The 15,465-nt window shown below is 44.1% G+C and overlaps 1 protein-coding gene across 2 annotated transcripts in view; it reads right to left on the bottom strand.

Moving 5' to 3' along the window:
* The window catches only part of IFNAR1 (interferon alpha and beta receptor subunit 1), a 245,957-nt gene that overhangs the window by 103,713 nt on the left and 126,779 nt on the right, over nucleotides 1–15,465 (bottom strand). For both annotated transcript variants that reach the window (XM_086935324.1, XM_086935325.1), the window contains exon 5: nucleotides 8,962–9,106. In XM_086935324.1, coding sequence (XP_086791450.1) covers nucleotides 8,962–9,106 — 145 coding nt within the window. The remainder of the gene's footprint in view (nucleotides 1–8,961; nucleotides 9,107–15,465) is intronic.

Below are 15,465 nucleotides of genomic sequence, written 5' to 3'. Positions count from 1 at the left end.
TCAACTGAGCAGTTTAAAGGGACCCCCGAGTGGAAATAAATAAATAAACAAATAGAGCGTGGCCGATATGGGGAGACCGTGGGTCGGGTATTACCCAGGGTGAGCTCTGGGTGCCAGCGCGTGGTGTTAAGTGTCATGACAGAAGTGTCTGCCATGTACCTGGCGCTGCAGTATCGTTAGGTCACAGTGAGGCTGGCCAGAATCAAAACATCATTGCGGGGATGCCCACAGTAACAGTTAAATGATTTACACTCAAGAAAGCACTAGGGCATGTTCGTGGACGCTGTTAGAAGAGTCTAATTGGGTGCTCCAAGTAACAAGCTACTTATTCTCAAAGTAGCCCAGGGTATGTTGTCATTCAGGCTGCCAGTGTCAATAGACAGGCGATGCACCCATCTCTGATCAATTTTAAAGAGTGCTTGGTATGTGATCTTGAAATGCGACTCGAGTACCATCCATTTTAGGCTTTCTGCCCTATGGTTCAAGTCCCTGCAATGTGTGTATAGTTTAGTAGTAGTCTTCATGCATCTCACATTGGGGGCACCAAGGCAGACCATAAGGCTGTCATGTTTTCACTTTGGTTTCAAAAAGTACAGGTAGATAATTCACAAAATAAACAATGAGAAAATGTAGAACCTTGGAATAAGATTGTGGCTGACACTTTTAAAAAGTCCTTATCTTAGAACACTCTAAACGTTATAGAGGATCCAAATAAGGCAGCGGATGTATTTGATGAATGGCCTAGGAAGTCAATAGATCAGGTGTCATCAGCTAAATCTACATTTAGCCATAGGCCGAGACCCTCAGAACCATGGTATTCAGAACACCTTAGGCTTCATAAACAACAAGCATTGACATAGCCAATACGTCTCGCTTTTGGGACCTTATAAGTGTTTAGCCATGCAACACTTGATGATGTTGCACCAAGGATATTATGCTGGATAACTAAATACTTATAAGGTCCCAAAGGCGAGACCTATTGGCTATGCCAATGCTTGTTTTCTTTTTGGTGATCCAATCCCTCAGTAAGCAGGACTTCTATATTCTGATAAGACTAATCACATATCAGTGGGTAGTAAGAGTCCTGTTCTGTGTAGTTGTGTGTTGCGGAATTTTGCTCCTACTTTAAAGTGCAGAGTACTACCTGCCAGTTGCCACTCTGTCGCTTATTGATACTGTTGCACAAAGCTATGGTAAACTTCTGCTAAAAGTCCATCAATTTTTGTGGGAATCTTACGAAGTTGCAGACTGTAAACAAACCCACAAGGGTGCGCGGGGATTCAATGCATCCGAGCAGGAGCATTAGTAATTACACTGCAAACGAACCGCCTCTCCACCAGATTACACACCAGAAAGGACTCCTGTGTTCAAACACCGTCGCTTCTCCCTTCGGGCTGCAATCTTCACCCTTGTTTCCCCATGCTTAACTTGCGAAGAACAGGAAGCGGAAATGAAGACACTAGACCCGGTGGAGAGTGGTGAACACAGAGAAAGGACAGGATAGGAAGAAAGAAGACGAAGTGCCACCGAAACATTGAAAAAGACAGACTACTTAACAAGAAAATGAAAAGTAAAGATAGCATCATCGAAACTAAAGTGTAGAAATAAACAAGCGCTATGAGTACACCTTTCTCTTTTTGAAACTGCCCACTTGGATGGGCTCGTCTGACTTCCTTTTGGTGTAAAAGGTTTCTTATGGCCCCATAAAGGTAAGAAACCTTTTACGCCAAAAGGAAGTCAGACGAGCCCAACCAAGTGGGCCGTCTCAAAAAGAGAAAAATGTGCGTCACACTAACCTCTTTCTAAATGGCTGGCCACTGTTTAGCATAAACGCTGATGCCGACCAATGGGAAAGAAGGGTGGGGCTTAAAGCCCATAACTGAAACCCCCTCTAAATCATAAAATCTCACGAGCGAGACTGCGCATGTGCGCAGTCCATGCCAGCGAGACCTAAAAACTTTGCCGTTTAGAGAGGAAGTGGAGAACCTCTTATGATGAAAAGGACAGAATCGTCTACAAGAAGCTTTGCTGGAATATAAAAAATTGGTGCAGGAGGAAATCACTTGCTATTTTACCACAGCCATTTTAACCCCTAAACATTCCACAAAGGAACTTTTTTCTACGGCCACATTTTTCCAAGATAAAGTTAAAGAAGTCTACAGTGGTTTTTCCAATCTCCCTGCTCAAGGAAACTCATCGCCGCAGGGGAAGTTAGCTGCATCTGGTGTATTCAGCAAAATTCCCTCAGTCCCCCTAGACTTCAGTGACCCCCCCAGAATTCTTGTCCTTTCCATCACTGACTACTGATGAGGTTATCAACCTTTTGCAGGACACTAAATCTAGTTCCCCAATGGACCCTTGCACCCCTAAAAGGTACCATCTTTTACCAGAACTATTACCCGAACAGATGTTTCCAATTTTTAATCAAATGTTTTCATTGGGCATATTCCCCACAAGCTGGAAACTGGCATCTGTTCTCCCCCTGTTGAAGAAGCCAAATGTGAGGGGGGCAGATCCCAACAATTATCGTCCAATTTCTAGGCTTCCTCTGCCTGCTAAGATGGATGAGAAAGCCATGAACGGCGCTTTATCAGAATATATAAAGAATGCTTTCTTGGATGCAACCCAGTTTGGGTTCAGAAAGCCTCATAGCACCGACTTGGCACTGATCACAGCTTCCGAATTGACCATTGATGCAGGAGGCAATGCAGCACTTGTGCTGCTTGACCACTCTGCTGCATTTGATATGGTGAACCATCTAAAATTACTGGAAGTCTTGAAGGGGATCGGTATTAAAGAGAGAGCGTTTGCTTTACTTGCATCTTTTTTATCTGATCGGAAACAATTTGTGGCTCTTGGTGAGTTTAAGTCACCAAATTTTACATTGCCATGCGGAGTGCCTCAGAAGTCGTCGTTAAGTCCGGCCCTTTTTAATATATACGTCGCACCACTGGCAAGACTAATTAGATCGCTGGGTTTCTCAGCTATTTCCTATGCCGATGACACCCACATTGTAGTCTCTGTGACTGGCTCCCCTGATGACACTGCTGTACAGTTTCACACCTGTCTTCGTCAGGTTGGGGATTGGATGGCCGCCAATTGCTTGAAACTGAACCTCAGTAGACTGACTTGCTACTTTTTGGTGGCCATACTATTTTCTGGCACCCTACTTTGTGGCCGTCAGAATTGGACCTATTACCAACGCCCACAAATAAGGTGAGAAACTTGGGAGTCATATTTTACTCTTTGCTTTCGTTTGAAAATCATGTCAATCAAGTCACAGCCCCTTCTTTTTTCACACTAAAATTACTGAGAAGGATTCTTCCATTCATTCCGGTTGAACTACAGAAGTTAGTGGTAGCAGCTCTGGTGCTATCAGGAGCTGATTATTGTAATAGTTTATTAATCAACCTTCGGAAGAAGTACCTGTCCAAATTACAGATTGTGCAAAACGCTGCTGCACGTCTTCCGCTGAATATCCAAAGACATAAATCTGTCTCACCAGTGCTTAAGGAACTACACTGGTTGCCAGTGAGGAGGAGGGTTGAGTTTAGGGCTCTCTGCATTGCGTTTAAGGCCATTCATGATATTGGGCCGGGCTTTTTAAAACATAATCTACAGCCTTATGTACTTGTTCGCAATCTTTGTTCTTCCCATTCCCACAATCTGATAATTCCCAGGTTTAAAAAATCCTCCTGGGTTGGAAGAAGTTTTCTGGTCGGTACGACCAGACTTTGTAATGCCCTTCCTCTAAGGTTAAAACAAGAAACACACATGCTGGCCTTCAGGAAGGCCTTGAAGACCTGGCTATTTAACCTCTGATGGGGCCATGAATCGTCCAGCTAATTTCAGTTGATGAGCTAGCGCCTTGACACCTTCGGGTGAATGTTCGCGCTTTATAAGTTGCCTTTTCATTTCATTTCAGTGAGGCAATGCAGATTTTTGTGAATAGCGAGTTTTGGCCCACAGAGAAACCAGGAAACCCTCCCACATGAGCTGTGCACTATACAAATACACACAACATAACAGAGATAGAGATTTACCAATCCCCAATGAAGGTGGTTTGGAATCTCCCCTTCAACTTCAACTGGAATCTTCTCCTTATGCTCTCAAATTTCAATTGTCACTTCCTAATATTTTCCAGCTTAAACTCAAATAAATGTAGCATTACTTGGATACCTTTAGAAAACTCTGGATGCTTTTACCCAAGTGGAACCTCACTAGACTATGAAAAGGGGCTTCCAAAAGATCTTGAGGTCCACCTACAAATCATTAAGAGAATACAACATAAATCAGGAGATTTGATCGCACATTTACACTTTTAAGGTTGCTGCATATTTTTTGGGCAGATGCTTTGCTTAGTTCAAAAGGCGCTTGGTTTGAGCTTACCTTCTTTAATTAAATGCAAATTGGTCTTCCATCTTGCCCTTGAAAATCTGAATACTAGGCCCTGCTGAAAGTACTTCGTTTGAGAAACAGAATAATGCAAGAGATCGTTCTCTGGTCTTTTTACCAGTGTTCTGGAATCCATTATCTATTCAGCTTGGTCTCCTTTCTACATCTTCTGTTAATAATACGCTGTTTTCAAATTTGGTAGTCTTCTAATCTTTCTTATAATTAGAGCAAACATCTATGTCTGGTTCTTAGTGACAAAAAGCCAGAGGGTGTGTGAGCATTCAGACAAGGTAACCCCTTAATTTAATCTTCCAATCTGAAAGGACCAGAGGTCAACATTAGAAAAATGCAGGCTTCCGATTGGTGCTAATTGGTTCTGCTGACTGATGTATGGCATAATTGCTCTGACCTATTAGCCATTCTTATGCTCTCTTTGGTGAATTCCTACACTGCCGTTAGTACCTAACCTGCTGTTTAGACAGGCTTTTTGGCCCTAGTTAGCAGTAATATAGACTTTAATCTTGCTCACATCTAGGATATGTATTCCTAGCTTGTGTTGGCCCTTTTAGGCCCTTTCTTTCAGACATAGAAGAGGCCATCTATTGCCTATTGGCTTTGGCCTGTCATTTTTGCTTATAGTAGAGGTTGGATCCTGTGGTCCTGACTTTATATTACACATTGGTATGGTTTATGTAGGTACTCTGACAGAGCTAAGGGTTATTTCATCCTTCTCAGGCGTATAGGCCCAGAACTAGAGGGACTCCATTTTGATGGAGCTGAGAGGCTTCAGGGGTAAAGGTAATGTTTATAGTTAAGGCTGTTGTGCGCTAGAGGAAAACCAGTCAGGACTGCTTCTTATCCGAGGAATGTGTTTTTCTCTTGGGCCCAGACGTAACAAGCAGCTGGCCACTGCGGTTGCGTGGAAGCCTTGGAGCTAGCACAGGAATTTGGTGGGAGGCAGCTCTCTGTTGGAAATTTCCATGAGGGGAGAGGAATCCATAATAGCGAGCTGCAGGAGAGGAGGAGTGGTCAGTTCAGTTCAGTCCAGCTTGTGTGCAGTTCAGTGCCGTTTGGGTTCAGTGCAGTCTGGAGCCAGAGGAGTTTGGTTCTTGCAGAAGAGAGAACAGGATGTCTGCTGGAGCTGCAGAATAGAGTGCAGTTCTGGAATGGAGAAAGAAGGCAGACGATTGCTGAAGCTGAAGAGAGAGAGCAGTGCAGAGAGCATCAAAGCAGATGGAGGAGCTAAGGTTGTCAGCTGAAGCAATTGAACCAGAGACGTGGTGTTGTGGTCACGGAGGGAGAGACACAGAGAACCCCGATTCCACCAGAGAGAGAGAGAGCCTGATCCCACCAGAGTCAGAGAGAAATCTTCCTTCTAATAGGTGAGGTAGTCTAAACTAGTCCCCTTTACAATTACACCTTAATCTTGTCCTTATTCCCTAGGCTATTGTATGTCTAATCCTTTTCTTTCAGCGGTGTGTTAAAGTTCCTGTTAGTCAAAACCCCACTGATAACCTTGTATGTGCATTTTATCATTGTTAAAATAAACAGAGAGCCCTGTTCTTAGTGAACCGACATGTGCCTTGTATTCTTGTTCAATCAGGGTAATCTGCTCTTCTAGTCAGACATTGTTTGCATGAACAGATGCGAATCCCGATCAGGTAAGGAGTGACTGAGTAAATAGGGAGGTAAGGAACATTTGATGCCAAGAGCAGAAGGTACATATTGTAATTTGGAAAGCCATACCAATTTCTAATATTGTAGTAGCAAGCCCTTAGTGAATAGAGAGAGAGACTTCCAAACATAGAGAGACAGAGAGGTGAAGGTATTCATAGGAAAGTGGTCGTCATTGGTAAGTGGCGTTAGTGAGAGCACTGATTGTGGTCAGTGTGTATACCCACAGGATTGTGGCTTGTTAATGAGAGCACCAGGGAGGACACTGGTGTGTAATGAGATCGCCTCTAGGGAAAGTGGCGTTAATGAGAACACCAGGTAGGAGACTGGTGCTTAGGTCTGCCGGATTGTGGACCAGATAAAGAGTGAGCACTGGGGCTGCAGCTCAGTGTGTATACCCGCAAGATTGCGGCTTGAGTGAGCACTGAGGGTAATCAGTGTGTAATGGTAGATAATCAGAACTGCCCCAGGGTAGATTAGTCTGGACCCATGTGGTCGCGAGACTATAAGGTATGAGTGTGGTGTAAGGCATGGATGTCCTTAGTAATCAGTGAGTATTCTTAGTATCCCTATAGATTTAGTGGTATTTCTGATGATATGAGCTTGTATATTGCGAGTTCCCCATCCTCAGATAGGTACCCAGGTGCCCGGATAGATGGTCCTGAGGAGGGAGGTGGTTACGTTTTGGCCAGGTTGATGTTGCTCAGTGAGCTGGTTCTATCTGGTCTGAGAATCTGGTCATTACACCTGCACTATTGGTCAGCTAAGCTTTCTAGAATCTCAGCAAAAAAAAGGAAAATAATTCACAGGTTAGCAGTTGCCTAGATGATACAGGACTAGAGAAAATTAGCTGCAAACTATGCATCTTACAGGATAAGTATAGTGAGGCTGAACAGAATTAATTTATGCCAACTCCCACAAATGGCAAATAAGCATACAGCCTAACCCTCTCATAGCAGAAAAATGGGGAAAAACTCAACACAGCTGAAAATGTTCAGGCATTGTTATGTAAAAGAAGTAGGAGTTCAAATCCCCCTACACAAATCAAGGAACTTAGGTCGGTATGTTGTGCTCAAAGATAGTATCAACAGGTTGACACGTTTGCTGTCCAAGCCAAAGATTATGCCATTTCCAAATGAGATGGGAATTTTACATAGTAGCATGTGTGGTTTCAAACCCCTTTTAATGAGCAGTCAATTAACATTTTTCGCATACATGTGAGGAACAGAATCAAGACATTTACAGAAAGATAAGTAGACAATGAATCATGTGACCCTAGCATAAAATAAACATTTTAATACAGTTATTAAAACAAATTGGCTATTCAATTTTCTATTGAAATTAAATCATAGTTATTTGAGCCGAAGTCACCTCCCATATCTTGCCAAGGTGATGGAGGCCCATGTTAATTCCATTCTAACAACCTATTTGGAGTCGAATGGAATATTGGACGAATCTCAGCACGGCTTCCGTGCTAAACATAGCACGGAATCTGCTCTGCTTGCCGTTACGGAACATCTGAGGGAGGGGCTGGACCAGGGTGAGACATCTGCCCTGGTTCTGCTGGATTTGAGCGCGGCCTTCGACACGGTCTCCCACAGGATCCTGCTTGCGAGACTGTGGGAGATCGGAGTCAGGGAGAGTGCCTTGGGATGGTTCACGTCGTTCTTATCTGACCGCTCATTCCAAGTGCACGCCCCGCCGTATTCATCCAGCATACATCCCCTGGACTGTGGAGTCCCGCAGGGCTCTGCGCTCAGCCCCACATTGTTCAATGTGTACGTCCGCCCCCTGGCCATGCTGGCCAGGGATCGTAACATCAAACTAACATCATACGCGGACGATACACAACTCATCTTCTCCTTTTCTAAGAACAGTGGGGCTGACCAAATTAAGTTCCAGGAAGATATCCTGGCCATATCGAATTGGCTGTCACAGAACTATCTCCAGCTAAATTCTTCCAAGACGGAGATACTCATTGTAGGTAAGGATACCGAGAAATGGGATGCACATTGGTGGCCTCCCACTCTGGGACCCTCTCCTGTCCCTAAAGAGGCTGTTAAAAACCTGGGTGTGATGTTGGACAACTCACTCTCCATGGAAACTCATGCCAAGAGAGTGGCAGGCACCTGCTATGGTCGCCTGCGCTCTCTTAAACCTATCCTCAGATTCTTTGAGCCTTGCATCCGCCAGACTATAATTCAGGCCCTAGTCTTATCCCATCTAGACTACTGCAATGTCCTGATGCTAGGTTCTAACTTGACGGTGATTAACAGACTTCAGAGAGCTCAGAATGCCGCGGCGCGCATTCTATTCGCTCTGCCAAAAAAATGCCACACCTCCCCTATCCTCCATCGGTTACATTGGCTTCCCGTTAAACAACGTATCCAGTTCAAAAGCCTTTGTCTAATTCATAAAATCCTGTATAATACTGCCCCTCAAACCTTGCTGGGACTCTGTTCCTTCTATGTCCCCTCGCGCGCCCTTCGTTCAGCCGACCTGTCACTGGCACGCACGACTAAGATCCGTAGGTGCCGAGCTGGTGGTCGCTCTTTTAGGCATCTGGCGCCGAAGCTGTGGAATTCGATCCCCCTTGGGGCTCGGGCCACTTCTAACCACCTGCTGTTCCGCAAACAGATTAAAACCTGGCTGTTCTCTTCCATCTAGCTCCACTTTCTCTGTTGTGTTGCACTGCTTCTAGGTATGTCCGCAGCGCTGGGACGCCCCATTGCTGGGGTAGCCATGCGCTATATAAGCAGAATTAACATAACAAACATAACATAACATATGCAAAAAAGACCTACAGTAATTAAAATAAATGGAATATCAGAGAACTATAATACTGGTGAGTGTTGCCGAGTTACACTGTTTAAATTATAAAATTATGCTTACCTTTTTGTGTGGTTTGTATGCAGTGCACGGGGCTAAACAGTCCTTGTTCATGATCAATTACAATTGCACTAACTTTCAAACAATAAGTCGCATTTTGTTCAAGGCCATCAATATAATACCTGGAACATATATCTAGGAATGTAGCCTGTGAAATGATAAAAAGAAGTGGATTTTACAAACTAAACAGACTCTCTTGTGGCAACAAAACAAAATTGTATTTGCATCTCTGAACATCCAAATGAAATAACAATACTTCTTTTGCTTCAAACATTAATACATTTTGCTAAGAATCACTATAAACCTTCAGCATTAATAAAAATGAATTCACAATGAAACATTTTACTTAGCAAGCCCCCTTGCTTGGGGGCACCAAGGCAGCCAGTGGCTACTGGCCTTGTAGCATTAACAATATTTACCACTGGAGTCCTGGTCCACTATACTGTTGTGTTCAAAGTAAATGACCATGAAGTACTCTTCAGCACTGGCTCTCTCAGGGTAGGAAGGTCGAGTTTATTTCAGCTGCTAATGTGAGTTAGAAACTGAGAGTGGAAGGTGTCCCTAAAAACAAGTAGTTACTATGCCCTTCTCCTTTGAGCTCACCAGGCAAACTACATATGTTCTTATGGAACCCTCACCTATATGGTAATCATGTGGCATGCTTCATCATTAGGTACTCACAGCGAGGTGGGCTCAACCTCGCAGTGAGAGGTAACACTTAGATATTCTTGGGGTGGACGTAATTTGCGTAGAGGCGCTACGCAAAGCTATGCGAAATGGTAACAAATCTACGCGAGCATGCAAAAGTTCAGCGAACACGCGGAATTGCTTGTTCTGCCCGTTCGCGGTGCTTTTTTTCTGTTCGCGAATGCTGCTTGCGTGCTCGCGTAGAAATATCTTGCGAACACGCATTTTGAAAGCGCGAACAAGCAAAAAATCCGCGAAGCCACGGATCGCGGAATTTTTGGCAATTTCCAGGCCTTAGATATTCTCTATGTTCCTAGTGGGATCATAGGACAGGAAACGTCTTACACAGTCATTTTAAAATGCGTTATATTGTACAGAATAACACAAACTATCCCATTTTCTTTGGCTACATAATGATACATAAAACTATATTTCCTTCACTTTGTTTTCAAACTAATGTAATCATTTGCGTCTAGTAGCTCTATAAGTTCCTTTTACAACTGGATGGGATGTTACATTGGATTTTCCATGTGAAATTTGACTTCTAACTGTTCTAGTATGGCAAGGCACGGGTGTAGGTAGCAAAGCCACTACTAATACTAGATGCTTCTCCACTTTCTTGTTGCCCAATATTAAATCTATTAGACACATTAGATAAATGTTTGTTTTCTTCAAGGGTGTGTGTCATTTGAACCAGACTTCTGGCTAGATAACTGCTCTGATGTAGCATTTCGACTTATACATAAGAAGTGTGTCTAAAAAGTGTCACTATTGTTGATGCCCACCTTTCTACTGACCAACTTTAAGTGTACAAGCACATATCAATATGTCTTTTACTACACCTGCTTGCCTGTGCCTCAGATGTTATTGCTTGACATCAATCCCTCACTGCCTAAGTAATATCTGACACACCAGATTGGCTTATTATATTTGTTAGACATGGCATCTTTGGCGTGGTTTCCCCTGTCTTTTTGGCCTCTACCTCCTGTATTTTTGATGCTGTGCTGGATTTCGTTTTTGCTGGTTTAGATGCTTTGGACACTCTGCCACTGCTGATCAGTACCAGAGTGTAAGTGCTCCCTGTGTAAATTGTTATTATGATTGGATATAGATGATTGGCATATTTGTATCACCAAGAAGTCCCTAGTAAAGTGCACTGGGTGTGCCAGGGCTGGTGATGACAAATGCTACTAGTGGGCCTGGAGCACAGATTGTGCCACCCACAGGAGTAGCCCCAAAATGGTGTCTCAGGCCTGCCACCGCAGTGCCTGTGTGCAGCGCCTGTGTGCAGCCTGTGAACTGCCATGTCCTCCTGGTCGGTATCCCCACTGACCAGGCCTAACCCTTCCCTTCCTGTGCACATTAGTCACCCCAATGGAAGGCCCAAGGTACCCACTTGGACAGGGTGCAGTGTATGTGAAAGGTAGAGGATGTACATGTGCAGGTGGCATGCTCTGGTAGTGAATTACAGCCATTTTCGTTTTTCAATGCTGCAAGGCTATCTTGCTCCATAAGCTATCATGGGGGATGCTGGCTACAGTGGCTACCAGCTTAGCTGAGGTGAGCAGAGGTTATCTAAAAAGTGTTTCCTCCTTACCCTGACTAGAAGCAAGGGTCATATTTGGAAAGTGGTACCTACCTCTGCCAACTAGAGACCCCCAGTTCTAACAATATTGCACTCACACATAGATTTCTTTCATCTGTTAATTCTTCGACCAAGCTTACAAGTTGCCCAAAGTTGTTTTCTGAACTGTTAATAACGATGTTTCGAGGCCGTGAAATTGAGATGTGTAGGAAAGTGCCACTTTTTGATGTGGGCACCCCCACATTTTGCCAGGTAATTGATGCAATTTTGACTGAAGTGTACTGGGGTGCTGTTATCTATATCCTCAGTGCAGATCTCATTCCCTAAATCTGTACAATTGCTTCCCCAATTGGCAATACCTTTAGTGCCCCAGTAAGTCCCTAGTAGATGTACCCCGGTACCTAGGGCATGGGTAGTAAAGAGGGTCCCCTAAGGGCCACAGAATATATTGTGCCACCCTAAGGGACCCCTCACCACACTCATGCAAAGTGTCATTGTAGGCTGCAGACAAAAATGAAGACACAACGTAGCACGCCTCCTGTGTGTCATGCCTACAGACACTTCATGTAATAATTGTAAGCCACCTCTACAGCAGGCCTTAGAGCCTTTAGGCAGGGTCGCATCATATTATATGTGGGGACATGCCCGTATAATGCCTAAATCGATTCATAGACATGGTGAACAGGGAAGCCATCTTCATTATATGTACTGGACACTGGTGAATACTAGTTACCCATCTACAGGATGGCTTCACTGAAACCAAGGATGTTTGGTATCAAACATATCATATTAATATAACCACACTGATTCCATTGACCTGACCCTAGGCGGTGAGAGCCCAGCTCTCAGAGATCAGGAACAATGCCTACTCTGGCAGGGGGTGTTCACACTTCCTCCAAACAGGATGGCTAGCAACCAACATACCAAGGCCGGAGACTTCAAAGCAATGAAGCATTTGATATGCTAGCTCAGCATCCCCCAGACCTGGGTAATGCCACCCCCTGCTCTGAGGCCCATTTGGCAACAGGACGGGTGGGAAATTAGTATGCAAAGTAGTTGTGGAGCACACCCAGGACAGTTACAATAGGGGATGCATTGTCAATATTAGATGTATCAGTGAAACTTGGTACAGGTTTATTATAAGTTGGAAACAGTGTCCATTTCCTACATGTATCCATTATTTCTGGAAGTTAGTGAAGTTTCTAGTTTCACATATTCAGTAACTTCTACAGGTAGTTGATCTATTCCCCTAGGAAAAGACTGCACTATCTTCTGCCAGTAAAAATTGATCCACATCGTACGACTGGGGCCCTTCTCTTCCCCTGTGTGTTCACAGCGTGGGTGGCGGAGTCTAATATGCATGCTGTGTTCAAGTTTTACATGTTTGGGTGGATAGTGCCTTTTGTGAGGACACAATGACTGCAGCTAAAGTTTAAATATTCGCTTCAGTTTGTCTGAGTGCATGAGACATAATGCATAGGATTTACCCTCCTAAATCATGTACCTGGTCTACCAGCATTGGTAGAATCCACATTCACATCATGCTGGGCTACAGCTCAGCAAATGAATAAATGACTCATGAAATACAAGTGTGGCTGCCTGAGCAGCTCTAGCCCTAGATATTCTCAGCGTCAGATTAAAACTACCCAGGGGCTCTGGCCTGTACCTACTCTAGCATCCATGTATGCTGATGTGAGTGGAAGTAAACTGTGACTGGCACAATATTTGCTCAATGGCTGGAGTGGGCAGAAGCAGAGGGACACAAAGAAGTTACTACTGGAGCAAGAGATAGTTATGGCAATATTTGCTTTTTCTTATTGGGTGTTGCTAGTTGAAGTAACATTTTTCTCCTTTAGCATCCTTATAGAAGTTCTTCACACTGTGGAGTAGAGTCAGATAAGTGTTTCTACCTTTTTACTTAGATTGTTGTTGTTGTTATCACACTATGCTACTCTCTCAAGCGTTGCAGTACATTACATTCTTTCTGTTCATAGCATACACACATCATTAATTTCCAAGAATACCTCTGCATTCTAACAAGGACAGTTATAAATAGAAAATAGGGATGGCATCTTGTCGAATGACTGCTTCCCAGCCCCTAACTCAAATAGTGGAGATCATTGAGGCACGGACTGATACTGAGACAGCATCTGAGGTAGAGGGTCATGGAGCAGAAGTGATTTTTCAGTCAGTGGAGTTCTGTCTGATGACTCATTCTCCAATCATTCTGAGGAACATGCCCACGGCAGTTGTGATATCTCTTTGCAATCCCAATCTGAGCAGTTGAGAGACAGTGGCAGGGAGGTCCAATCCAGCCAGCAGAAAGGTACCACGCTAAGCAACGGGACAGTGCACGCTAGGCAGGACCCAAATTTAGGTTAGCCAAAAACTTTCCCATTTGTTGTAAATATGGATAAAAGTCAAAACTTCTAATTCTTTGTCTATTGACTATTTCTATGCTTTTCTATATGATGACTTCCTTAAGGAAATTGTGAACTAAACTAATTTGTGTTGCGGTTTCTGAGGGCGCATGGGGGCCCTCTGGGGGCTCATTCTAGGGCACACCAGTGGACTGCCACTTTGCAAGATGAGCTGAAAACCTTTCTGGGCCTTACACTCAACATGGGAATGGTACAAAATAAAGAAATCACACAGTCCTACTGGTCTACTCCTATGGTTTGAGCAACACCCAGCATCCCACCGGTCATAAGCACAGAAAGGTTTTTGATTCTGTTGTATTTGCTGCACTTCAATGATACCTCTGCAGTGAGGTAATAGAAATTTTCAGGTAGCTAATGTGTCCCCCACTCGCACCCTATCCATGCACCCATGTTCCTTGTATGTTGTGTAACTTCCTTCCTGTACATGCCAGAAAGACGCATATGCATTTGCGTCCATCCTTAACATGTCAGCTATCCAGTCCTGCAAGAAAATCCTGTTAATTAGGCTTCCAGGCCTATGGTGCCAACGTCTTTACATGGTACACTTCTGAATCTCGCACACGTTTTCTCCATGTTTCCTGGCTCAGTCGAGCTAGGCCCTTAAACGAGGCCCCGAGTCTCATCTCTCCTGTCTCTGAAAACTGTATGCATCCCTGACCCCTGCCTTACTTCCTGCCGGCGAAGCGGTGCCCGGCTCGGCCTGGACTGCCTGCCAAAATCGTATTTTACCTACAGTTATCTGCTCAGCCTCCTCGAAAACACATTCCAGTCTAGTAAAATAGGTAAACATATTCCCGGCTACAGAGCAAAGGGCCCGGCCTTCCTGTCCTCCTTGCAAGTGATTTACTGAATCTGTTACCATGGTGGGCCCATGGCCCCGCGCATTGCACCAAGACACGTATGCACGCACTAGCATTCAGTATTGAATGGCCTCTGCCCGAGAGACCTTTTACTTCAGACACTACATCCTCCAAAACATGAGATACCAGATATGTTATAGGTACAGGTTGCCCTGACATCCCAGACACCAGTCTCCTCCACTAGTGCTAAAGTCAAAGCCCCGAGTTCTCCCCAGTTACACGTCATGCTCAGTTGCGCGCGCATCCAGGTCATAGGTTTCTGCTGATCCTGCAAACTTTCTCTATGCATCCACCCACTTGTGACGTTTCTTGTGACGTTTCTCTGACATGTACAGTGCACGCCCATGTGTACGCCTTTTTACACGCCTCCTGTTACGCACATGTGTTCTTATCTCTCTCTTTTCACCTGTTACGCCTTCTTGCATTCATTTCAATTGTACTGTTTTACTATATATAATGTGTAATGTTAATAAAACGTTGAATGTCCCTTCCTGAACCTTAGTGATGATGGAACATGATATCCGATCCTCGAGGATCCTTCATTAAAGCCCGTATGACTCAGATCCCACGGACTCTGCCTCTCATTTGAATGAGCTTCCTTATTGATAATTAATTATATGGAAAAATGATACGGTAAAATTATTTACCACAGCAGAACTTCCTGGGACCATCCAGATGATGATAGTTTGGTCAAATTCAGACTGTCGTGGTGCTATTGCATGCCAAGCTTCCAGAGAATTATACTCCAAATAGAGCGGTTGGCCAGTGGTTGATCCTATACAAAGAGAGCCTGCTGTTCAGGCACTACATATCAAGCAAAAGACTTCCTACAGAATAAGATGTATACGTTGAGAGATCTCCTTATGTATATAACCTGGGAACTTATACAGGGAAGAACACCACAATAAGTCCTACAAGCTGTTCTTCTATGTTT

Source organism: Lissotriton vulgaris, chromosome 8 (assembly GCF_964263255.1).
Source record: "Lissotriton vulgaris chromosome 8, aLisVul1.2, whole genome shotgun sequence".
Classification (NCBI taxonomy): Eukaryota; Metazoa; Chordata; class Amphibia; order Caudata; family Salamandridae; genus Lissotriton; species Lissotriton vulgaris.
This window is presented reverse-complemented; position numbering and strand designations above follow the sequence as displayed.